The 26,167-nt window shown below is 39.5% G+C and overlaps 3 protein-coding genes across 3 annotated transcripts; 2 read left to right on the top strand and 1 right to left on the bottom strand.

Annotated features, from left to right (window-relative positions):
* Positions 1-3,126: 3,126 nt before the first annotated feature.
* Positions 3,127-7,054, top strand: LOC141406295 (uncharacterized). The gene is made up of 3 exons (XM_073991549.1): positions 3,127-3,500; positions 3,561-4,061; positions 6,129-7,054. The coding sequence occupies exons 1-3, from the start codon at positions 3,489-3,491 to the stop codon at positions 6,564-6,566; spliced, it is 951 nt and encodes a 316-aa protein (XP_073847650.1). The 5' UTR covers positions 3,127-3,488; the 3' UTR covers positions 6,567-7,054.
* An 8,129-nt stretch (positions 7,055-15,183) lies between these two features.
* LOC141405962 (uncharacterized) lies at positions 15,184-16,407 on the top strand. The gene is made up of 3 exons (XM_073990924.1): positions 15,184-15,319; positions 15,381-15,704; positions 15,767-16,407. The coding sequence occupies exons 1-3, from the start codon at positions 15,308-15,310 to the stop codon at positions 16,013-16,015; spliced, it is 585 nt and encodes a 194-aa protein (XP_073847025.1). The 5' UTR covers positions 15,184-15,307; the 3' UTR covers positions 16,016-16,407.
* On the bottom strand, positions 16,388-24,407 carry NtR (neuronal acetylcholine receptor subunit NtR). Its single transcript, XM_073990923.1, has 8 exons — positions 23,821-24,407; positions 23,610-23,741; positions 23,177-23,517; positions 19,935-20,041; positions 19,456-19,865; positions 19,256-19,396; positions 19,028-19,194; positions 16,388-16,574 (listed from the first exon to the last, which is right to left on the bottom strand). Exons 1-8 carry the CDS (start codon positions 24,122-24,124, stop codon positions 16,446-16,448), a joined length of 1,731 nt encoding a protein of 576 aa, XP_073847024.1. The 5' UTR covers positions 24,125-24,407; the 3' UTR covers positions 16,388-16,445.
* Between the last annotated feature and the right edge of the window lie 1,760 nt (positions 24,408-26,167).

Below are 26,167 nucleotides of genomic sequence, written 5' to 3'. Positions count from 1 at the left end.
GACGACCCTGTGGGCCATGTACTCTAATGTAGACGACCCTGTGGGCCATCTACTCTAATGTAGACGACCCTGTGGGCCATCTACTCTAATGTAGACGACCCTGTGTGCCATCTACTCTTCAGTAGACGACCCTGTGGGCCATCTACTCTACAGTAGACGTCCCTGTGGATCATCTACTCTACAGTAGACGACCCTGTGGGTCATCTACTCTACAGTAGACGACTCTGTGGGCCATCTACTCTACAGTAGACGACCCTGTGGGCCATCTACTCTACAGTAGACGACCGAAGGAGCCATCTACTTACTCTACAGAAGACGACCCTAGGGGCCATCCACTCTACAGTAGACGACCATCTACTCTACAACATATGACCCTAGAGGCCATCTACTCTACTGTAGACGACCCTAAGGGCCATCCACTCTACAGTGACCCTGTGGGTCATCTACTCTACAGTAGACGACCCTGTGGGCCATCTACTCTACAGTAGACGACCCTGTGGGCCATCTACTCTACAGTAGACGACCCTGTGGGCCATCTACTCTACAGTAGACGACCCTGTGGGCCATCTACTCTACAGTAGACGACCCTGTGGGCCATCTACTCTACAGTAGACGACCCTGTGGGCCATCTACTCTACAGTAGACGACCGAAGGAGCCATCTACTTACTCTACAGAAGACGACCCTAGGGGCCATCCACTCTACAGTAGACGACCATCTACTCTACAACATATGACCCTAGAGGCCATCTACTCTACTGTAGACGACCCTAAGGGCCATCCACTCTACAGTAGACGACCATCTACTCTACAACATATGACCCTAGAGGCCATCTACTCTACTGTAGACGACCCAAGGGGCCTTCTACTCTACAGTAGACGACCCAAGGGGCCATCTACAATAGAGTAGACGACCCACGGAGCCATCTACTTTACAGTAGAAGACTCAAGGGGCCATCAACTCTACAGTAGACAACCCAAGGGGCCATCAACTCTACAGTAGACAACCCAAGAGGCCATCTACTCTACAGTAGACGACCCAAGGGGCCATTTATTCTATACTAGACGACCCAAGGGGCCATCTACTCTACAGTGGACGACCCAAGGGGCCATCTACTCTACAGTAGACGACCCAAGGGGCCATCTACTCTACAGTAGACGACCCAAGGGGCCATCTACTCTACAGTAGACGACCCAAGGGGCCATCTACTCTACAGTAGACGACCACAGGGGCCATCTACTCTACAGTAGACGACCCAAGGGGCCATCTACTCTACAGTAGAAGAACCAAGGGGCCATCTACTCTACAGTAGACGACCCAAGGGGACATCTACTCTACATTAGACGACCCTGTGGGTCATCTACTCTACAGTACACGACCCAAGGGGTCATCTACTCTACACTCGACGACCCAAGGGGTCATCTACTCTACACTCGACGACCCAAGGGGCCATCTACTCTACATTAGACGACCTAAGGGGCCATCTACTCCACGGTAGACGACCCAAGGGGCCATCTACTCCACGGTAGACGACCCAAGGTGCCATCTGCTCTACGGTAGATGACCCAAGCGGCCATATACTCTACAGTAGACGACCCAAGGGGCCATCTACTCTGCAGTAGACGACCCAAGGGGCCATCTACTCTACAGCAGACGACCCAAGGGGCCATCTACTCTACAGTAGAAGAACCAAGGGGCCATCTACTTTACAGTAGACGACCCAAGGGGCCATCTACTCTACAGTAGACTACCCAAGGGCTCATCTACTCTACAGTAGACGACCCAAGGGGCCATCTACTCTACAGTAGACGACCCATGGGGCCATCTACTCTACAGTAGACGACCCAAGGGGCCATCTACTCTACAGTAGACGACCCAAGGGCACATCTACTCCACAGTAGACGACACAAGGGACCATCTACTATAAAGTAGACGACCCTGTGGGCCATTTACTCTACAGTAGACGACCCCATGAACTACCTACTCGTTCTGTCGCTCTTAAAAGACTCCTTCATCTGCTTTACAGTCGACGACGAAATTCGTTTCAGACAATTTTGAGTCCATTTAGCTCTGCTCGTCCGTCTGTTAGTGGTTGTCTGTCCTTCTGTTCGGCTGGCTGGTGCGCACGAAAACTCTTGAACGGTTCAACCGAATCGAAACAAATTTTGCACAAACTTAGTTTAAGTTCGAAGATAAGCCATTTTGGTCCTCTTCTTTGGGTACCAACATTATCTTTAAATTTGTGTGACCGATAAGCAATCGATTTGGTCCAAACTTTCCACATCGCATTATTCCTTCCACTTATAAATCGGGTTGGAATTTGGACTATATCGGTCCACTCCTTCGGGTACCTCTCACACAAAATTCTAAAAAATTAAAGATTAATAGGTCCATTCGGATCGTTTTGAAATTTGTTTCAGTAGGTTGTTCTTACGGTCTCCTTTACGTCGGTATAATGTTTTCGGAGCAAGTCCGTACTTCCTGAGATAATGGCTCAAAAGCCCCAAAAAAGCCTCCCGGCATATACTAACATGGCTAGTGCACAAGATTACTAGCAAAACTTTTTGAAAATTTTCTTCCAAACTTAGTTTAACGTAATTTAATATTTCGAGCTCTCTATGAATCAGAAGTCGACCATAGCAACTCCTATACGCGTTAATTTGTCTACAGGAGACTCCTTCACTCGTACGAATATAGGAGATATTCATTCGATCGCCTAAATTCACATCCTCAGTTCATCACAAAGTCTATTTTACTCGTTTATCCACCACAAAGACTCCTTCGCTGGTTTAATTGGTTTCCAATCGTTTGCCACTATGAAATCAACGAGGATTATTTTTTCATAGACAGGAGGCTGTTCTTGTATTGAAGGTTGTTCTCGTATTGCTCGAGTGATCTTCTTATTATGTCCTGAAGATTTCCTTTTCGTGTTTGCTTAAAATGTATACCATAAAATATTCTCGTGTCTCAATTCTCGCCTCTCCTTGACTTCAAACACCCCTCCCCAAAAAAGGCAATTGAGAACAAATAGGAAAAGACAAGCAATTAGCAGGCAATTGCGAAATTAATTTAAGAAGTTTCTCCCAATGCAGTAGCAGCACCATAAATATTTTCACAGCTTTTTTTCGTTTACGACAATTCCTCATTTGTTTGCTGGTCGACTGGCTAGTTGGCTGCCTAACTGAACTGTGGTGTAACAATTTTAGATTGTATGTTTCGCCAAATAGAAAAACTAAAACTGGCCAAAAAATTCTTTTAGATGGTTAAATTTTGGTGAGCATTTTTTGCTGCCCAATTTGTTCGCAGCCTAAGTCTCTAAGTTGACAATTTTCGTTGTTGTTATAAAAGTTGCAACAGCAGCTCTGATCGATTACAGTAACACAAAACGCTTCTAAACGCCTAGAAGTGTTGTCGCGATTTGCTTTTAGTTTGTTGAGTGGAATCCTCTGAGAATCGAAACAGGGAAAGTAGAAAAAAAACATTGTGAATATGCAAATTTTGGTGAGCAGGATGAGAAGACTTTGAAGAAGTCCGGCAATAAACATTTCAAATGTGTTACAGATTTTGTTTGCCTTGATTGCTGCTGCATTTGCTGCCCCGGGTGGATTATATGGTGGTCATGGTGGTGGATATTATGGTGGTGGCATTAGTTATGCCGCTGCTCCAGCTGTAACTTATGCGGCAGCTGCACCGGCAGTTAGTTATAAAGCTGTTGCCGCGGCACCAGCCATTAGTTATGCTGCAGCTCCAGCGATTAGCTATGCTGCTGCGGCGCCTGCCGTTAGTTTCAGAGCTGTGGCAGCTGCCCCAGCTATTAGTTATGCAGCGGCGGCTCCAGCCATTAGTTATGCTGCCCCAGCACCAGTTGCTGTTGCGGCTCCAGCACCTGTTGCAGTAGCTGCTGCACCAGCTATTCAAGTCGCCGCTGCACCGGCCATTGCTGCTGCTCCTGCTGTTCAGGTGGCTGCTGCTCCAGCTGTCCAAGTGGCTGCCGCCGCTCCAGCCGTAAAAATTGTTAACACTTTAGTTCCCGCTTCGACCACTACAACTACTTACAGCACTGTAAGTATATCAAGTATCCTATATCCCTAAACTGTGAGATGTGCGAGTCTAGTCTTCCTAGTAAGGATGAGGAGTCTCCTTAACCAGCGAAACTCGTTTCCCTTACCAGCGAAACTCGTTTCCCTAACCAGCGAAACTCATTTCCCTAACCAGCGAAACTCGTTTCCCTAACCAGCGAAACTCGTTTCCCTAACCAGCGAAACTCGTTTCCCTAACCAGCAAAACTCGTTTCCCTAACCAGCAAGACTAATCTCCCTAACCAGTGATACTAGTCTCCCTAATCAGCGAAACTCGTTTCCCCAACCAGAGAAACACGTTTCCCATACCAGCAAAACTCGTTTCCCTAACTAGCGAAATTCGTTTCCCTAACCAGCGAAACTCGTTTCCCTAACCAGCGAAACTCGTTTCCCTAACCAGAAAAACTCGTTTCCCTAACCAGCGAAACTCGCTTCCCTAACTAAACTCGTTTACCTAACAAGCTAAACTCGTTTCCGTAACCATCGAAACTCGTTTACCTAGCAAGCAAAACTCGTTTCCCTAACCAGCGAAACTCGTTTCCCTAACCAGCGTAACACGTTTCCCTAACCAGCGAAACAGGTTTCCCTAACCAGCGAAACTCGTTTCCATAACCAGCGAAACACTTTTCCCTAACCAGCGAAACTCGTATCCCTAACCAACGAAACTCGTTTCCCAAACCAGCGAAACTCGTTTCCCTAACCAGCGAAACTCGTTTCCCTAACCAGTGAAACAGGTTTTCCTAACCAGCGAAACTCGTTTCCCTAACCAGCGAAACTCGTTTCCCTAATCAGCGAAACTCGTTTCCCTAACCAGCGAAACTCGTTTCCCTAACCAGCGAAACTCGTTTCCCTAACCAGCGAAACTCGTTTCCCTAACCAGAGAAACTCGTTTCCCTAACCAGCGAAACTCGTTTCCCTAACCAGCGTAACACGTTTCCATAACCAGCGAAACACTTTTCCCTAACCAGCGAAACTCGTATCCCTAACCAGCGAAACTTGTTTCCCTAACCAGCGAAACTTGTTTCCCTAACTAGCGAAACTCGTTTCCCTAACCAGCGAAACTCGTTTCCCTAACCAGCGAAACTCGTTTCCCTAACCAGCGAAACTCGTTTCCCTAACCAGCGAAACTCGTTTCCCTAACCAGTGAAACAGGTTTTCCTAACCAGCGAAACTCGTTTCCCTAACCAGCGAAACTCGTTTCCCTAACCAGTGAAACAGGTTTTCCTAACCAGCGAAACTCGTTTCCCTAACCAGCGAAACACGTTGCCCTAACCAGCGAAACTCGTATCCCTAACCAGCGAAACTCGTATCCCTAACCAGCGAAACTCGTTTCCCTAACCAGCGAAACTCGTTTCCCTAACCAGCGAAACACGTTTCCCTAACCAGCGAAACTCGTTTCCCTAACCAACGAAACTCGTTTCCCTAACCAACGATACTCGTTTCCCTAACCAGCGAAACTGGTTTCCCTAACCAGCGAAACTCGTTTCCCTAACCAGCGAAACTCGATTCTCTAACCAGCGAAACTCGTTTCCCTAACCAGCGAAACTCGTTTCCCTAGCCAACGAAACTTGCTTCCCTAACCAGCGAAACTCGTTTCCATAACCAGCGAAACTCGCTTCCCTAACCAGCGAAATTCGTTTCCCTAACAGCAAAACTCGTTTCCCTAACAGCAAAACTCGTTTCCCTAACCAGCGAAACTCGTTTGCATAACCAGCGAAACTCGTTTCCCTAACCAACGAAACTCGATTCCCTAACCAACGAAACTCGATTCCCTAACCAGCGAAACTCGTTTCCCTAACCAGCGAAACTCGCTTCCCTAACCAGCGAGACTAGTCTCCCTAATCACCGAGACTTGTCTCCCTAATCACCGAGACTTGTCTCCCTAATCACCGAGACTAGTCTCCCTAATCACCGAGACTAGTCTCCCCAATCACCGAGACTAGTCTCCCCAATCACCGAGACTAGTCTCCCTAATCACCGAGGCTAGTCTCCCTAGCCAAACGATCGTAATCTCCAAAAGTAAAAAAATAATCAATTCTCTTCTTTTCAGTACATCAACCATCCACAAACCCTAAGGGTAGCAGTAGCAGCACCAGCTCCTGTTGTTAAAGTTGCTGCCGCTCCTGCTGTACAAGTAGCCGCCGCTCCAGCGGTACAAGTTGCTGCTGCTCCTGCCGTACAAGTTGCTGCTGCCCCCGCTATTGCAGCTGCTCCTGCAATTTCTTATGCTGCTGCTGCTCCAGCCATATCTTATGCTCCTTCCATCGCCTATTCAGCTCCAGCAGTTTCTTATAGAGCTGTAGCTGCCGCACCAGCCATTAGCTACGCCGCAGCTGCACCTGCAGTCTCCTTTAAATCCTTTGCTGCTGCTCCAGCCATAAGTTATGCCGCCGCTGCACCTGCAGTCTCCTTTAAATCTATTGCAGCTGCGCCTGCAATCTCATTAGGTTATGGTGGTTATGGAGGTTATGGTTATGGTCATCATTAAGTCGGAGATCATCATCATTATAAATTTTTAAATTCATGCGGAGGACAACGACGATAAAGCAAAGTTTTCAAATACTGATTTCTGTCAAATTTTCTTTTACATTAAGGTTTACAATTCAAGGGAGAAACACTGAGATATTGCAGAAGATCCATCTTAGGCTGATAAATTTTTATTATAACAACAATTTTGTATTTGTATCTAAGCAGAAAGAATCATGTTATGTGTGTGTATGTGGAGCTAATTTTCTTCAACTTTCCAATTAACAACTATTTTTATAGGTTAGGATTCCAATATGTACCTGTTCACGATTATTATTCGTTCATGTGTAATGGCATAGAAGAAAGTTCTGCAACCAAAAAAAAAGTAAAGGCGAAGCTACAAGATAAGATTAAGGCTATAAAGAATGCTATAAAGATTATGTGATTTTAAAAGAGAATGAATTCTGAATTTATTGAAATAAAATTGAACTTTTTTCATAAAATGCAAAACTTCAAGGGTTTTAATATCTCTTCTAGAAGGTTTATGATGTCTCCGCCAGGCTGAATAGAAGTCTTCCTATAGAAAGCTCAATTCAACCAGGCTGAATATACACTTTTTGTCTTCTCATCTCTCTTCCACACTCTGCGGATCCCTCGTGGACCAAAACACGATCGGGGTAGTTTCCCTAAAATAAACAACTACGATGGGTACCTGCTACAACTACACAAAATACTAACGATATGAATGTTGACTAGACGGCGATTTTTAAGACAACGAAAACTGGCTGACTGGACCGATTCATTGGGCGGGGATGGCCTAGACGTGACTCTGAGGACTATTGAGGATAGCTTAAAAAGACAGGGTCAGGGATGGAACAGGGTCATTGACTGATAGTGGGGAACCCAATGAGGCTTTAACAACAGTCAGTGTCCCCAATGACAGAACTGCCAGAGAAGTTAAGGATATAAAGCGCTATAAACGTGTTGTCAAGTTTTCATCAGAGGCAAGCACAGGTGCGTCAGGAAGTTCGAGAGAACCTACTCTCATGTGCCCCGACGGGAACTTCCAGCCGCGGCGGAAAGCAAAACAGTAGTGGTGGTGAAACTTACTGCCCAGAGCAAAAAGGTGGAGTCGACCACTACTCCGAAGCCGAGCTCAATCCAGAAGGGTACGAAGAAGGCTTAAGAGTCTATCCCTAGATCAAATGACTTCCGTAAAGGCGATCATTTCACGAAAGGGTCTGACTAAGCCCAATTCACCCCTGGAAGGACCAAATAAGAAACCATCATCTTTGATGATCCATAAAACTGTATAACGGGTCCGATATTCAAAAGTCCCCCAGTACCGAGAAGGCAAACTACCTCTTCAATCCCACGACAGCGGTTTCTCTCACGCACGCGCAGCATTTAACACCTGCTGTTTTTGTTGTTCAAATCCTAGAAAATACTTGCAATGGACTTCATGAGTCGGAAGAATGTGAAGTTCGCGGCGTTGCAGGAAACCAAGCTCAACAACAACTGCAGCTTACAATGTTGTGTTACAATGTTACAACGTATTGAGGGAGGATCGCACCAGGAGTGGAGATTGCGGATTTACCTTCCTATTACACCACCTTGTTCAATATAGACCTATCACGCTTGCGCCTGACCCTACTCGTACATGGACTGTATGGGGGTATTAGTTAGGTGTGGAACTGCCGTGGTAGAGTTGCTGAACGTATACATCCCGCCGATAAATAGCCGCTTTTGGTGGGCCATAACCGTCTGGTCTTGGGGAACTTTAATGCGCATCATGAGTTGTGGCATTCAGGTCTCGGAAATGACCCGAGGAGTACTGTGATGGCTGAACAGATTTTTAGCTCTACGTTTTGCACGATCAATACGGACGCCCCTACCAGAATGAGAGGTGAGTGTCACAGTTCGACCGACATAACCATCGTGTCACCTGGTCTGACATAATTGTCTCCATTATCAAACCGACCGATTTCATTACCTCTGAACGCCGCATTTTCGTCAATCATGGGAAAGCCGATTGGCCGAGTTTCAGAGAGTTCACTAATCACCGTTTCAGATCTCTGCCCAATCCTTCTGATGATTGGGTAGCGGAAAGGGCGTTCCGAGACATCATCACTGCTGCAACCGCTCGTCAAATACCTGCTGGTCGAATACCCGAAGTGAGATCAAACTTCCCAGCAGAGCTTCGCCGAGCCCACCCCAGTCAGAGAGCTGAAACTGGAGATTACCAGGTTGGTCGGCGAGCAAAAGCGGAACATGTGGTTAAATCGTCTGAAGAGTTGCAACTTTGGAGCCGGTATAAGTGAATTATGGGCAACGGTTAAGTCACTCTCGAACCCTGGAAGGAGGGAAGATAGGAAATCAGTGACGTTTGGCGATATTACGTTGATAAACCCAAAGAGGTGCGCAAGTTATTTCAAGCATCCCAGGGAGTGACTAGGCACATTAGATCTTTTCCTGCAGATGATGAGGACATTGAGCAAACAACCCTCCGTCCCAGATTGAAATGTTGGATGGTCAACTATATGTGTGGACGCCAGTCGTACGTACAGTTCAGGAAAAAGAAGTCCAAACCCGTAGAGTAATACAGGGAGTTTGGTTCGCGAGTTTATGTGATATGCAATGGAATAATATTCATAAACAGGGTACATCCTCATGTGTTCAGTGGACCATCTACATGAGGAAGCAAAGAGTCTTCCAGTACAGCAACACAATGACATGATTTCGTTGCATTGCTTGCTCCTAATCATCATCTGGTGTTGTTGTTTCCATAGGAAAACTTCAATTCAGCCTGGCTGAATAAGGTTTTCTATAGGAAAACGTCAATTCAGCCTGGCTGAATAAGGTTTTCCATAGAAAAACTTCAATTCCTATTCAGCCGGGCTGAGTAAGGTTTTCCTAAAATAACTTTTATTCAGCCTGGCTGAATAAGGTTTTCCTATAGAAAACTTTTATTCAGCCTGGCTGAATAAGGTTTTCCTATAGAAAACTTTTATTCAGCCTGGCTGAATAAGGTTTCCTATAGAAAACTTTTATTCAGCCAGGCTGAATAAGGTTTTCCTATAGAAAACTTTTATTCAGCCTGACTGAATAAGCTTTTCCTATAGTAAACTTTTATTCAGCCTGGCTGAATAATGTTTTCCTATAGTAAACTTTTATTCAGCCTGGCTGAATAAGGTTTTCCTATAGAAAACTTTTATTCAGCCTGGCTGAATAAGCTTTTCCTATAGAAAACTTTTATTCAGTCTGGCTGAATAAGGTTTTCCTATAGTAAACTTTTATTCAGCCTGGCTGAATAAGGTTTTCCTATAGAAAACTTTTATTCTGAATAAGGCTTTCCTATATAAAACTTTTATTCAGCCAGGCTGAATAAGTTTTGCCTATAGAAAACCTTTATTCAGCCTGGCTGAATAAGGGTTTCCTATAGAAAACTTTTATTCAGCCTGGCTGAATAAGGGTTTTCCTATAGAAAACTTTTATTCAGCCTGGCTGAATAAGGTTTCCTATAGAAAGCTTTTATTCAGGCTGGCTGAATAAGGTTTTCCTATAGAAAACTTTTATTCAGCCTGACTGAATACGGTTTTCCTATAGAAAACTTTTATTCAGCCTGACTGAATAAGGTTTTCGTTAGGAAAACTTTTATTCAGCCCGGCTGAATAGAGGTTTTCGTTAGGAAAACTTTTATTCAGCCTGGCTGAATAGAGGTTTTCTTTAGGAAAACTTTTATTCAGCCTGGCTGAATATGGCTGAATAGAGGTTTTCGTTAGGAAAACTTTTATTCAGCCTGGCTAATTAGAGGTTTCCGTTAGGAAAACTTTTATTCAGCCTGGCTGAATAGAGGTTTTCGCTAGGAAAACTTTTATTCAGCCTGGCTGAATAGAGGTTTTCGTTAGGAAAACTTTTATTCAGCCTGGCTGAATAGAGGTTTTCGTTAGGAAAACTTTTATTCAGCCTGGCTGAATAATGTTTTCCTATAGAAAACTTTTATTCAGCCTGGCTGAATAATGTTTTCCTATAGAAAACTTTTATTCAGCCTGGCTGAATAAGGTTTTCCCATAGAAAACTTTTATTCAGCCTGGCTGAATAAGGTTTTCCTATACAAAACTTTTATTCAGCCTGGCTGAATAAGGTTTTCCTATACAAAACTTTTATTCAGCCTGGCTGAATAATGTTTTCCTATAGAAAACTTTTATTCAGCCTGGCTGAATAAGGTTTTCCCATAGAAAACTTTTACTCAGACTGGCTGAATAAAGTTTTCCTATACAAAACTTTTATTCAGCCTGGCTGAATAAGGTTTTCCCATAGAAAACTTTTACTCAGCCTGGCTGAATAAGGTTTTCCTATAGAAAACTTTTATTCAGCCTGGCTGAATAAGGTTTTCCTATACAAAACTTTTATTCAGCCTGGCTGAATAAGGTTTTCCCATAGAAAACTTTTATTCAGCCTGGCTGAATAAGGTTTTCCTATACAAAACTTTTATTCAGCCTGGCTGAATAAGGTTTTCCCATAGAAAACTTTTATTCAGCCTGGCTGAATAAGGTTTTCCTATAGAAAACTTTTATTCAGCCTGGCTGAATAAGGTTTTCCTATAGAAAAGTTATATTCAGCCTGGCTGAATAAGGTTTTCCTATAGAAAACTTTTATTCAGCCTGGCTGAATAAGGTTTTCCTGTAGAAAACTTTTATTCAGCCTGGCTGAATAAGGTTTTCCTATAGAAAACTTTTATTCAGCCTGGCTGAATAAGGTTTTCCTATAGAAAACTTTTATTCAGCCTGGCTGGAAAACTTTTATTCAGCCTGGCTGAATAAGGTTTTCCTATAGAAAACTTTTATTCAGCCTGGCTGAATAAGGTTTTCCTATAGAAAACTTTTATTCAGCCTGGCTGAATAAGGTTTTCCTATACAAAACTTTTATTCAGCCTGGCTGAATAAGGTTTTCCCATAGAAAACTTTTATTCAGCCTGGCTGAATAAGGTTTTCCTATAGAAAACTTTTATTCAGCCTGGCTGAATAAGGTTTTCCTATAGAAAAGTTATATTCAGCCTGGCTGAATAAGGTTTTCCTATAGAAATCTTTTATTCAGCCTGGCTGGATAAGGTTTTCCTATAGAAAACTTTTATTCAGCCTGGCTGAATAAGGTTTTCCTATAGAAAACTTTTATTCAGCCTGGCTGAATAAGGTTTTCCTATAGAAAACTTTTATTCAGCCTGGCTGAATAAGGTTTTCCTATAGAAAACTTTTATTCAGCCTGGCTGAATAAGGTTTTCCTATAGAAAACTTTTATTCAGCCTATAGAAAACTTTTATTCAGCCTGGCTGAATAAGGTTTTCCTGTAGAAAACTTTTATTCAGCCTGGCTGAATAAGGTTTTCCTGTAGAAAACTTTTATTCAGCCTGGCTGAATAAGGTTTTCCTGTAGAAAACTTTTATTCAGCCTGGCTGAATAAGGTTTTCCTATAGAAAACTTTTATTCAGCCTGGCTGAATAAGGTTTTCCTATAGAAAACTTTTATTCAGCCTGGCTGAATAAGGTTTTCCTGTAGAAAACTTTTATTCAGCCTGGCTGAATAAGGTTTTCCTATAGAAAACTTTTATTCAGCCTGGCTGAATAAGGTTTTCCTATACAAAACTTTTATTCAGCCTGGCTGAATAAGGTTTTCCCATAGAAAACTTTTATTCAGCCTGGCTGAATAAGGTTTTCCTATAGAAAACTTTTATTCAGCCTGGCTGAATAAGGTTTTCCTATAGAAAAGTTATATTCAGCCTGGCTGAATAAGGTTTTCCTATAGAAATCTTTTATTCAGCCTGGCTGGATAAGGTTTTCCTATAGAAAACTTTTATTCAGCCTGGCTGAATAAGGTTTTCCTATAGAAAACTTTTATTCAGCCTGGCTGAATAAGGTTTTCCTATAGAAAACTTTTATTCAGCCTGGCTGAATAAGGTTTTCCTATAGAAAACTTTTATTCAGCCTGGCTGAATAAGGTTTTCCTATAGAAAACTTTTATTCAGCCTGGCTGAATAAGGTTTTCCTATAGAAAACTTTTATTCAGCCTGGCTGAATAAGGTTTTCCTATAGAAAACTTTTATTCAGCCTGGCTGAATAAGGTTTTCCTATAGAAAACTTTTATTCAGCCTGGCTGAATAAGGTTTTCCTATAGAAAACTTTTATTCAGCCTGGCTGAATAAGGTTTTCCTATAGAAAACTTTTATTCAGCCTGGCTGAATAAGGTTTTCCTATAGAAAACTTTTATTCAGCCTGGCTGAATAAGGTTTTCCTATAGAAAACTTTTATTCAGCCTGGCTGAATAAGGTTTTCCTATAGAAAACTTTTATTCAGCCTGGCTGAATAAGGTTTTCCTATAGAAAACTTTTATTCAGCCTGGCTGAATAAGGTTTTCCTATAGAAAACTTTTATTCAGCCTGGCTGAATAAGGTTTTCCTATAGAAAACTTTTATTCAGCCTGGCTGAATAAGGTTTTCCTATAGAAAACTTTTATTCAGCCTGGCTGAATAAGGTTTTCCTATAGAAAACTTTTATTCAGCCTGGCTGAATAAGGTTTTCCTATAGAAAACTTTTATTCAGCCTGGCTGAATAAGGTTTTCCTATAGAAAACTTTTATTCAGCCTGGCTGAATAAGGTTTTCCTATAGAAAACTTTTATTCAGCCTGGCTGAATAAGGTTTTCCTATAGAAAACTTTTATTCAGCCTGGCTGAATAAGGTTTTCCTATAGAAAACTTTTATTCAGCCTGGCTGAATAAGGTTTTCCTATAGAAAACTTTTATTCAGCCTGGCTGAATAAGGTTTTCCTATAGAAAACTTTTATTCAGCCTGGCTGAATAAGGTTTTCCTATAGAAAACTTTTATTCAGCCTGGCTGAATAAGGTTTTCCTATAGAAAACTTTTATTCAGCCTGGCTGAATAAGGTTTTCCTATAGAAAACTTTTATTCAGCCTGGCTGAGTAAGGTTTTCCTGTAGAAAACTTTTATGAATAAGGTTTTCCTATAGAAAACTTTTATTAAACTTGTTTGAATTGAATTTTCCATAAGGAATCTTATATTTAGTTTATCTGAATATGATTTTTTTTATGGATTTTTGTTTTTCAGAACTTTTGCATAACCGCCTCTATCACTTGGGGAACATTGTAACTTGTCATGCCTTAAAAAGGCATGAGAGGAGGTTAACTTACAAAACTCTGATGCTAATTGATACAATTCTTCGTGTTTTATTCAGCCTGGCTGAATAAGGTTTTCCTATAGAAAACTTTTATTCAGCCTGGCTGAATAAGGTTTTCCTATAGAAAACTTTTATTCAGCCTGGCTGAATAAGGTTTTCCTATAGAAAACTTTTATTCAGCCTGGCTGAATAAGGTTTTCCTATAGAAAACTTTTATTCAGCCTGGCTGAATAAGGTTTTCCTATAGAAAACTTTTATTCAGCCTGGCTGAATAAGGTTTTCCTATAGAAAACTTTTATTCAGCCTGGCTGAATAAGGTTTTCCTATAGAAAACTTTTATTCAGCCTGGCTGAATAAGGTTTTCCTATAGAAAACTTTTATTCAGCCTGGCTGAATAAGGTTTTCCTATAGAAAACTTTTATTCAGCCTGGCTGAATAAGGTTTTCCTATAGAAAACTTTTATTCAGCCTGGCTGAATAAGGTTTTCCTATAGAAAACTTTTATTCAGCCTGGCTGAATAAGGTTTTCCTATAGAAAACTTTTATTCAGCCTGGCTGAATAAGGTTTTCCTATAGAAAACTTTTATTCAGCCTGGCTGAATAAGGTTTTCCTATAGAAAACTTTTATTCAGCCTGGCTGAATAAGGTTTTCCTATAGAAAACTTTTATTCAGCCTGGCTGAATAAGGTTTTCCTATAGAAAACTTTTATTCAGCCTGGCTGAATAAGGTTTTCCTATAGAAAACTTTTATTCAGCCTGGCTGAATAAGGTTTTCCTATAGAAAACTTTTATTCAGCCTGGCTGAATAAGGTTTTCCTATAGAAAACTTTTATTCAGCCTGGCTGAATAAGGTTTTCCTATAGAAAACTTTTATTCAGCCTGGCTGAATAAGGTTTTCCTATAGAAAACTTTTATTCAGCCTGGCTGAATAAGGTTTTCCTATAGAAAACTTTTATTCAGCCTGGCTGAGTAAGGTTTTCCTGTAGAAAACTTTTATGAATAAGGTTTTCCTATAGAAAACTTTTATTAAACTTGTTTGAATTGAATTTTCCATAAGGAATCTTATATTTAGTTTATCTGAATATGATTTTTTTTATGGATTTTTGTTTTTCAGAACTTTTGCATAACCGCCTCTATCACTTGGGGAACATTGTAACTTGTCATGCCTTAAAAAGGCATGAGAGGAGGTTAACTTACAAAACTCTGATGCTAATTGATACAATTCTTCGTGTTGGGGCGTTTTTTGTTCAATACTTTTGCACTAATTTTAGTTCCACTGCTTGTTATGGCATATCTGTAGTGAATGGTTGGTTGCTGCTCCACCAATCAGCTGCAACATATTGAATGTCTGAATGTGTGTGTGATTTTAGATTTTTTATTTTTATTCTCCGATTATGTTGCAGTATGTTACAAAAATTAAAAAAAAAAAAATATTGAGAATTGTGTCGTATAAAAGTATCACCAAAACAGATGATTGATTACAGTATCGCATAACATTTTTAAACGCTAAGACGAGCTAACGAACGGCAAGTGTTTCTGCATTTTTGACAAGTTGATCCTTTGAAATATTCGAAATATGAAACTTTTGGTGAGCTAGAGAGGAGTTGGAAAAGTGTTTCTTTGTGTTAAAGTTTGTTTGGTACTTTTAGATCCTTGTATCCTTAATTGGTTGTGCTTTGGCGGCCCCTGGTGGACTTTATGGTGGCCATGGCGGCATTGCCTATGGTGGCTTTGCTGCAGCACCTGCCATTAGTTATGCTGCTCCTGCTGTCAGTTATGCTGCCGCAGCTCCTGTGGTAGCCGCTGCACCTGCCGTTAGTTATGCTGCTCCAGCGGTTAGCTATGCTGCTCCAGCTGTTAGCTATGCTGCTCCAGCTGTTAGCTATGCTGCCCCTGCCGTTCAAGTTGCTGCTGCTCCTGCTGTTGTTAAGGCTGTTGCACCGGCGGCCACCAGTTATTCAACCTTTACCTCGGTATGTCTGTGAAGGATAACAGAAAATTTGTTTGAAATAAGTTCTAACGAATAACTTTTTAGGTTGTGAACCATCCAGCCACCGTAAAGGCTGTTGCCGTTGCTGCCCCAGCTGTTAAGGTAGCTGCTGCTCCAGTTATTGCCGCTGCTCCAGCCATCTCATATGCTGCTCCTGCCGTTAAAGTGGCCGCTGCTCCTGCCATCAGCTATGCTGCTCCCGCCATTAGTTATGCTGCCGCGGCTCCAGCCATTTCTCTGGGATATGGCGGATATGGCCATGGATTTGGTGGCTATGGCTATGGGCATCATTAAATCAATACTGTGAAAAATCAAAGGGACATGGAACCAGGATACGCCATTAAGGATTTCACGAATTTAGTCAATTATTTGTGTTTTTTTTTCTCTCCAACAAATTTTCTCTTGCACTTTTATAATTATACAGGGATACATGAAGCAGGACATGCATTAGTTATAGGGTCACACAAACTGAGAGCAGAAAGAATCATTTGAAGTATTAATTTTTTTTATTTTTAATTTCGTTAATTAAGAGATGCGCTCTAATTTTCCTCTTTTTTCCAATTAACTTTTTGTTATTATTTTTTACAATGGCATAGAAAAAAGTTCTACAAATAAACAAAAAACAAACATATTTATAAATTAAATAAATTAATAACAATTTAGGACTTTTTTCATAAAAACAAAAATATTTTATTGTTAATTCTTTTGAAATCAAACACTAAGGTTAAACATGAGGTAGCAAACAGACAACCACTAAAATACAAATGATGTTTATTACCACAAAGCACAAGCCATTCAAGACCTTGGCCACTTCCCGCCAGGGTTGTTTTTGGGACTCAATGTAGTCGTTGGACTGAAAAAAACCAAAATTTAAATTAAAATCCAAGTTTATACAACGGAAACCTTATTCAGCCAGGCTGAATAAAAGTTTTCTATAGGAAAGCCATATTCAGCCAGGCTGAATAAAAGTTTTCTATAGGAAAGCCATATTCAGCCAGGCTGAATAAAAGTTTTCCATAGGAAAACCATATTCAGCCAGGCTGAATAAAAGTTTTCTATAGAAAACCATATTCAGCCAGGCTGAATAAAAGTTTTCTATAGAAAACCATATTCAGCCAGGCTGAATAAAAGTTTTCTATAAGAAAACCATATTCAGCCAGGCTGAATAAAAGTTTTCTATAGGAAAACGATATTCAGCCAGGCTGTATAAAAATTTTCTATATTAAAACCATATTCAGCCAGGCTGAATAAAAGTTTTCTATAGGAAAACCTTATTTAGCCAGGCTGAATGAAAGTTTTCTATAGGAAAACCTTATTCAGCCAGGCCGAATGAAAGTTTTCTATAGGAAAACCTTATTCAGCCAGGCCGAATAAAATTTTTTTATAGGAAAACCTTATTCAGCCAGGCCGAATAAAATTTTTTTATAGGAAAATCTTATTCAGCCAGGCTGAATAAAAGTTTTCTATAGGAAAACCTTATTCAGCCAGGCTGAATAAAAGTTTTCTATAGGAAAACCTTATTCAGCCAGGCTGAATAAAAGTTTTCTATAGGAAAACCTTATTCAGCCAGGCTGAATAAAAGTTTTCTATAGGAAAACCTTATTCAGCCAGGCTGAATAAAAGTTTTCTATAGGAAAACCTTATTCAGCCAGGCTGAATAAAAGTTTTCTATAGGAAAACCATATTCAGTCAGGCTGTATAAAAGTTTTCAATAGGAAAACCATATTCAATAGAATAGAAGTTTTCCTAACGGAAACCTTATTCAGCCAGGCTGAATAAAAGTTTTCTATTTGGGAAAGCTTATAAAGCCAGGCTGTATAAAAGTTTTCTATAGGAAAACCTTATTCAGCCAGGCTGAATAAAAGTTTTCTGTGGGAAAACCATATTCAGCCAGGCTGTATAAACGTTTTCTATAGGAAAACCTTATTCAGGCAGGCTGAACAAACCGTTTCTATAGGAATACCTTATTCAGCCAGGCTGAATAGAAGTTTTCTACAGGAAAACCTTATTCAGCCAGGCTGAATAAAAGTTTTCTATAGAAACACCTTATTCAGCCAGGCTGAACAAAAGTTTTCTATAGGAAAACCATATTCAGCCAGGCTGAATAAAAGTTGCCTATAGGAAAACCATATTCAGCCAGGCTGAATAAAAGTTTTCTATAGGAAAACCATATTCAGCCAGACTGAATAAAAGTTTTCTATAGGAAAACCTTATGAAAACCTTATTCAGCCAGGCTGAATAAAAGTTTTCTATAGGAAAACCTTATGAAAACCTTATTCAGCCAGGCTGAATAACAGTTTTCTATAGGAAAACCTTATTCAGCCAGGCTGAATAAAAGTTTTCTATAGGAAAACCTTATTCAGCCAGGCTGAATAAAAGTTTTCTATAGGAAAACCTTATGAAAACCTTATTCAGCCAGGCTGAATAAAAGTTTTCTATAGGAAAACCTTATGAAAACCTTATTCAGCCAGGCTGAATAAAAGTTTTCTATAGGAAAACCTTATTCAGCAAGGCTGAATAAAAGTTTTCTATAGGAAAACCTTATTTAGCAAGGCTGAATAAAAGTTTTCTGTAGGAAAACCATATTCAGCGAGGCTGAATAAAAGTTTTCTATAGGAAAACCTTATTCAGCCAGGCTTAATAAAAGTTTTCTATAGGAAAACCTTTTTCAGTCAGGCTGAATAAAAGCTTTCTATAGGAAAACCTTATTCAGCCAGCCTGAATAGAAGTTTTCCTAACGGAAACCTTATTCAGCCAGGCTGAATAGAAGTTTTCCTAACGGAAACCTTATTCAGACAGGCTGAATAGAAGTTTTCCTAACGGAAACCTTATTCAGCCAGGCTGAATAGAAGTTTTCCTAACGGGAACCTTATTCATCCAGGCTGAATAAAGGTTTTCTACAGGAAAAACTTATCCAGTCAGGCTGAATAAAAGTTTTCTATAGGAAACCCTTATTCAGCCAGGCTGAATAAAAGTTATTTATAGGAAAACCTTATTTAGCCAGGCTGAATAAAAGTTTTTTATAGAAAACCTTACTCAGCCAGGCTGAATAAAAGTTTTCTATAGGAAAACCTTACTCAGTCAGGCTGAATAAAAGTGTCCTATAGGAAAACCTTATTCAGCAAGGCTGAATAAAAGTTTTCTGTAGGAAAACCTTATTCAGCAAGGCTGAATAAAACTTTTCTGTAGGAAAACCTTATTCAGCCAGGCTGAATAAAAGTTTTCTATAGGAAAACCTTATTCAGCCAGGCTGAATTGAAGTATTCTATAGGAAAATTTATTCAGCCTTATCAGTGTTTTACTTACTTCAGCCAATCTCATGCAGAGCACCAAACGTAAAGGCGAACAATTTACAGCCGCAGTTAGCCATTCATGAGGTTTATTTTTGGGTGGATACAATTCCAGCCACATAAGGCAGATATGCAGGAGATAACAGAATGTGGCTACTCTCAAAATATGCTGGTATGCCAACACTGCAAAGATAAAAAATTTATCAAAGAAATTATCTAACAAAAACACCTCCGTTTAGCTTACTTATTGGCGGAATATAAAATGTGGGAGCATGTTTGGTTAGGAACATTAGACCCAACATTAGTATCAGCATTACAACCAAGATCAGGGCTCCACGACGATAGCCTCGTAATAGGAAGGATAATATGATGAGGATTTGAGAAGCTACAAAGAGAAATTCCAAATTTATAAACCCAATATTTAACAACAATGGCGAGACTTACCCAAAATTGGCATTGAAAAGACATTCCTATAGAAACGACCATTCCTGCTAATATCAAATACAATGGCCACATCACCATCCATGGCCTGTAATATTTGTTTATCGGTGTAACGCATAGTGGCACCGCTAGCTACTGAGGTGACATGAATTTCACGCAAAGTCCATTCGGACAGGGAATCTATGCGAGGATGTGACCATGTGGTATTGTAGTTTAGTGGCAAACTTTCTAGTGGGCCCTGATCCAAACCCAAAACAATATCACAAGACAGCTGTTCGTTTGGCCAATTCTCAAAAGGATTTGGACACCAGGTTGTTATGAAGACATTATAAAATTCTATACCGATATGGCCATCATGACGTACTTTTATTTTATGTTCCTCTTCGAGAAGGGATTTTGAGTTAGACACGCCACTAGGGAGAAGAAGAGATTGGTTTTGGTTAAGCCAATAACGTTTTTTTCAATTCATCTATTCGACTTACTTGATTACCAATAATTGTGGCAGCCACACTTCATAATCGGAATGTTGAATTACATCTATACCGCCAAAGTTATTGGGATCCCAGGTTATACGAGAATCTAACCAATTCTGAGAAAAGAATAAAAAGTATAATTATTAACATATAAAAAATCATTCAGCCATGCTGAATAGAAGTTTTCCCATCGGTAACCCTATTCAGCCAGGCTGAACACAAGTTTGCCTATCGGAAACCCTATTCTGTCAGGCTGAATAGAGGTTTTCCCAACGAAAACCCTATTCAGCCAGGCTGAATAGAAGATTTCCCATCAGAGACCCTGTTCAGCCAGGCTGAATAGAAGTTTTCCAATCGAAAACCGTATTCTGCAGGCTGAATAGGGTTTTAGAAGTTTTTCAGGCTGAATGAAAGTTTTCTATAGGAAAACCTAATTCAGCCAGGCTGAATGAAAGTTTTCTATACGAAAACCTTATTCAGCCAGGCTGAAAGAAAGTTTTCTATAGGAAAACCTTATTCAGCCAGGTTGAATGAAAGTTTTCTATAGGAAAACCTTATTCAGCCAGGCTGAATGAAAGTTTTCTATAGGAAAACCTAATTCAGCCAGGCTGAATGAAAGTTTTCTATAGGAAAACCTTATTCAGCCAGGCTGAATGAAAGTTTTCTATAGGAAAACCTTATTCAGCCAGGTTGAATGAAAGTTTTCTATAGGAAAACCTTATTCAGCCAGGCTGAATGAAAGTTTTCTATAGGAAAACCTAATTCAGCCAGGCTGAATGAAAGTTTTCTATACGAAAACCGTATTCAGCCAGGCTGAATGAAAGTTTTCTATACGAAAACCGTATTCAGCCAGGCTGAATGAAAGTTTTCTATAGGAAAACATTATTCAGCCAGGCTGAATGAAAGTTTTCTATAGGAAAACATTATTCAGCCAGGCTGAATGAAAGTTTTCTATAGGAAAACATTATTCAGCCAGGCTGAATGAAAGTTTTCTATAGGAAAACATTATTCAGCCAGGCTGAATGAAAGTTTTCCATAGGAAAACCTTATTCAGCCAGGCTAAATGAAAGTTTTCTTTAGAAAAACCTTATGCAGGCAGGCTGAATGAAAGTTTTCTTTAGGAAAACCTTATTCAGCTAGGCTGAATGAAATATTTCTATAGGAAAACCTTTTCTATAAAAACGTTTTTTACATTCATTTTCGCTTAATCTCTGGTGCAGTTTTTTCACTTCCTTTTTTTATTTTTTTGTTCTTATTTTTTTTACCCACTCACCAATCTTAAATTCAGTCTGGCCTGCAACATTCCATGATTGTGCTGATAATTAGCGGACGCCACAACAAAATCAAATTCCACACTTTCCAAATCAACCGGAAATGAGCTATTCTCAGCCATGGCGGTAATATTTTGCTCTAATAACTGTTGTGGGGTCAAATCGCGTTCCTCCTCTTCTATAGGAAAACCTTATTCAGCCAGGCTGAATGAAAGTTTTCTATAGGAAAACCTAATTCAGCCAGGCTGAATGAAAGTTTTCTATAGGAAAACCTAATTCAGCCAGGCTGAATGAAAGTTTTCTATAGGAAAACCTAATTCAGCCAGGCTGAATGAAAGTTTTCTATAGGAAAACCTAATTCAGCCAGGCTGAATGAAAGTTTTCTATAGGAAAACCTTATTCAGCCAGACTGAATGAAAGTTTTCTATAGGAAAACCTTATTCAGCCAGGCTGAATGAAAGTTTTCTATAAGAAAACCTTATTCAGCCAGGCTGAATGAAAGTTTTCTATAGGAAAACCTTATTCACCCAGGCTGAATGAAAGTTTTCTATAGGAAAACCTTATTCAGCCAGGCTGAATGAAAGTTTTCTATAGGAAAACCTTATTCAGCCAGGCTGAATGAAAGTTTTCTATAGGAAAACCTTATTCAGCCAGGCTGAATGAAAGTTTTCTATAGGAAAACCTTATTCAGCCAGGCTGAATGAAAGTTTTCTATAGGAAACCCTTATTCAGCCAGGCTGAATGAAAGTTTTCTATAGGAAAACCTTATTCAGCCAGGCTGAATGAAAGTTTTCTATAGGAAAACCTTATTCAGCCAGGCTGAATGAAAGTTTTCTATAGGAAAACCTTATTCAGCCAGGCTGAATGAAAGTTTTCTATAGGAAAACCTTATTCAGCCAGGCTGAATGAAAGTTTTCTATAGGAAAACCTTATTCAGCCAGGCTGAATGAAAGTTTTCTATAGGAAAACCTTATTCAGCCAGGCTGAATGAAAGTTTTCTATAGGAAAACCTTATTCAGCCAGGCTGAATGAAAGTTTTCTATAGGAAAACCTTATTCAGCCAGGCTGAATGAAAGTTTTCTATAGGAAAACCTTATTCAGCCAGGCTGAATGAAAGTTTTCTATACGAAAACCTTATTCAGCCAGGCTGAATGAAAGTTTTCTATAGGAAAACATTATTCAGCCAGGCTGAATGAAAGTTTTCTATAGGAAACCCTTATTCAGCAAGGCTGAATGAAAGTTTTCTATAGGAAACCTTATTCAGCCAGGCTGAATGAAAGTTTTCTATAGGAAAACCTTATTCAGCCAGGCTGAATGAAAGTTTTCTATAAGAAAACCTTATTCAGCCAGGCTGAATGAAAGTTTTCTATAGGAAAACCTTATTCAGCCAGTCTGAATGAAAGTTTTCTATAGGAAAACCTTATTCAGCCAGGCTGAATGAAAGTTTTCTATAGGAAAACCTTATTCAGCCAGGCTGAATGAAAGTTTTCTATAGGAAAACCTTATTCAGCCAGGCTGAATGAAAGTTTTCTATAGGAAAACATTATTCAGCCAGGCTGAATGAAAGTTTTCTATAGGAAACCCTTATTCAGCCAGGCTGAATGAAAGTTTTCTATAGGAAACCTTATTCAGCCAGGCTGAATGAAAGTTTTCTATAAGAAAACCTTATTCAGCCAGGCTGAATGAAAGTTTTCTATAGGAAAACCTTATTCAGCCAGGCTGAATGAAAGTTTTCTATAGGAAAACCTTATTCAGCCAGGCTGAATGAAAGTTTTCTATAGGAAAACCTTATTCAGCCAGAATGAATGAAAGTTTTCTATAGGAAAACCTTATTCAGCTAGGCTGAATGAAAAAAACGCCAACAATTTCTATAGGAAAACCTTTTCTATAAAAACGTTTTTTACATTCAATTTCGCTTAATCTCTGGTGCACTTTTTTCACTTCCTTTTTTGTTCTTAATTTTTTTTTTCACCCACTCACCAATCTTAAATTCAGTCTGGCCTGCAACATTCCACGATTATGCTGATAATTAACGGACGCCACAACAAAATCAAATTCCACACTTTCCAAATCAACCGGAAATGAGCTATTCTCAGCCATGGCGGTAATATTTTGCTCTAATAACTGTTGTGGGGTCAAATCGCGTTCCTCCTCTTCCAACTCGGAGGCAAATCCATCAAACTGACAATCATAAAACCAACTTGCCGGAATATTATCATAGGTCGTGAAACTGATATATTCAATTTTCAAGGGTTCCGTATCAGTGTAATTCATTAGTGGTTCGTCTTTGAGGCCCGTTATGTAAACCAGCAAATTGGCATCTAAAAAAGAAAAACAAAACAACAATGCATGCATTTTTCGTGTTATCAGCCCCACAACTACTTGTTGTGTGTTATTGTGTTAAAGGTTATACCCTTCGTTTGTATGATTTCAATGGGTGTGGGATCAAGCATTGATAAAATATTTGGATCCTGATTTGTGGCTACACGACGACGTCCCATGCTGGTACGTATGGTGGAAAATGTATTGCGACCGGCACCAATGACTAGAAACAAAGCAAAAGAAACAAATGTGTTATTCTGATAATACTAATCTTGGAACCTTCTACTGATCCCACAACTCACCTATTTCATAAACTTTATCCATAAGCCGCGGATGATCAGTGGATGCAAGCAATATGTGGGCATCACGAGCTGTCATGACATAGAATTTCAAATGTAACAATTCATTATCAGCCAGTTTATTGTTTTTTAATTGGGGCAAGTGGAAGAAATGAGCATAATTATAACCTCGATTTAAGGGTATGGTATAATGACGACATGTATCCATTTGTGCCAAACTGACATTGTATTTAAAATCTGCTTTTGCCTGGCCCACCAGCACAACGGCACTTATCACCACAATTATGCAAAATTTTGTTAAGCCCATATTCCAAATGAGAATTTGCAGGTTTCCGCAAAGCTGTTTTTGCTTCTTTTTGTTTATTAAAAATCACGAACCGATCCCAACGAGTTTAAATGAAGAACTAAAGTCAGTTATTTAAGCAACGGTTCGATTTCGGATATGAATCCATTCATAATCACAAATATGCTGCAGAACAAATAACGCCGCTTATCACCACCCACAATGAGAATGTTTTGTGGAGAGTGAGAAAAATGGTGACTCTTGAAACACCAGCAGTGCTGAAGTCAGAATCGCCAAAGAAACGAATGAAAATATAAAAATAGTTTAATATTGCAATTACAAATTTATAGAAAATTAATCAAACCTTTAGTAAAAGATATTTTCCCGCCAATGTGTGTCATATGATATTTAATTAGGTACATACAATGCGTTTTGTTTTTGTTTGCCTCCCAGCCGCCATTCTCGGAAAGAAATATTAAAGTTATACTGACATTAGCGCTCATTATACCGATTAAGGGGATAAATTGGGTTTATTTTGACACATTTCAATTAATTTTATAATAATTAAACTTAGCAAATTCACATAAACCGTAAAATGAGCGCTAATGTAAATATAACATAACGGCAGCTCCAGTGCATTTACGTCATTATGTTTACGCCTAAAAGTATGCTACACATTATTAACAACGATTCTTCGTTAATTCGTTTTGTTTACATAATTTTATATGTTATTATAGCTTCGTTCCAGTACTTTTTTTTAATGATAAAAGTGTCAAAAGAGCAATCTGTTGAAAATGAGTCCAACACACACATTTTTCCAAAATTTACGGGAACAGAAAAATGGCAGAAACGTCAGAAAAACTGGAACAAATGTCAAAGTCGGCGTGTCAGCCAATCGGAAGCCGGCAAACATGTTGCACATTTTTGCTCGCTCAAATTTGTCGTGTAAAATGTTTCTAAAGAGAGAGCCATTCAGCGCCATTTTTGTTCAAAGACAACTTTTTTGTTGTACGGGAACGCATTTCGGGGAAAAATGTTCAAAATGTGTTAAATGTGTAAAAACTTTTTAGTTCTGGAACGAAGCTAATATTATACATTGCCACCATGGTACAAATACACAGGTAGCCGCATCGGCAATTGTTGGTAACATAAGATGTCAAAATTTGACATCAATTCAATGCAATTGACACATTATAGCTTCGTTCCAGAACTAAAAAGTTTTTACACATTTAACACATTTTGAAAATTTTTCCCCGAAATGCGTTCCCGTACACCAAAAAAGTTGCAAAATGTTCACTTCTCTTTGAACAAAAATGGCGCTGAATGGCTTTCTCTTTAGAAACTTTTTACACGACAAATTTGAGCGAGCAAAAATGTGCAACATGTTTGCCGGCTTGCGATTCGCTGACACGCCGACTTTGACATTTGTTCCAGATTTTTTGGCGTTTCTGCAATTTTTCCGTTCCCGTTCATTTTGAAAAAATGTGTGCGTTGAACTCATTTTTGACAGTTTTCTCTTTTGAACATTTTACCATTAAAAAAGTACTGGAACGAAGCTTATGTTACCATCAGCTGGCTTGATAATGCCACCTGTATTAGCTTTGTTCCTTTACGTTCAAGAATCTTCAAGTTTTACCACTTTTTACTCGAAAAGCGTTCCTTTACTTCAGACACCAAAAAATTCATATGGGAGCAGTTTACAACTTTTGCTACTTTTGCCGGTTTTACTATTTTCAGAAGTAAAGGAACAGACCAATTATTGTACCATGATTACCACATATTTACAGCGTGTTTTTGTAAAAAGTTTTTGCCCATTCGTTCGTCAATTTCATGAACGAAGACACAATTTGGTTTTCATAGCGATTGACGTTTGTATTCGTGTGACAAACAAATGAAAGCTTTTTATTTTCGTATTTTTTTGGTTTTCGTAACAAAATCAGACGAACGAATACGTCAAAAATAAACGAATGGAGAAGACCCATCGTTTTGAATGAAAATTAAATAAGTTGAGTAATAAATGGCACAAAACACACGAAAACTGGAAGGGAATGCAATTTTATTAATTTC

This window comes from Musca autumnalis, unplaced genomic scaffold (assembly GCF_047663935.1).
Source record: "Musca autumnalis isolate F117 unplaced genomic scaffold, ASM4766393v1 scaffold_5, whole genome shotgun sequence".
Classification (NCBI taxonomy): Eukaryota; Metazoa; Arthropoda; class Insecta; order Diptera; family Muscidae; genus Musca; species Musca autumnalis.
The sequence above is the reverse complement of the archived record's forward strand: the minus strand, read 5'-3'. Positions and strand labels throughout refer to the sequence as shown.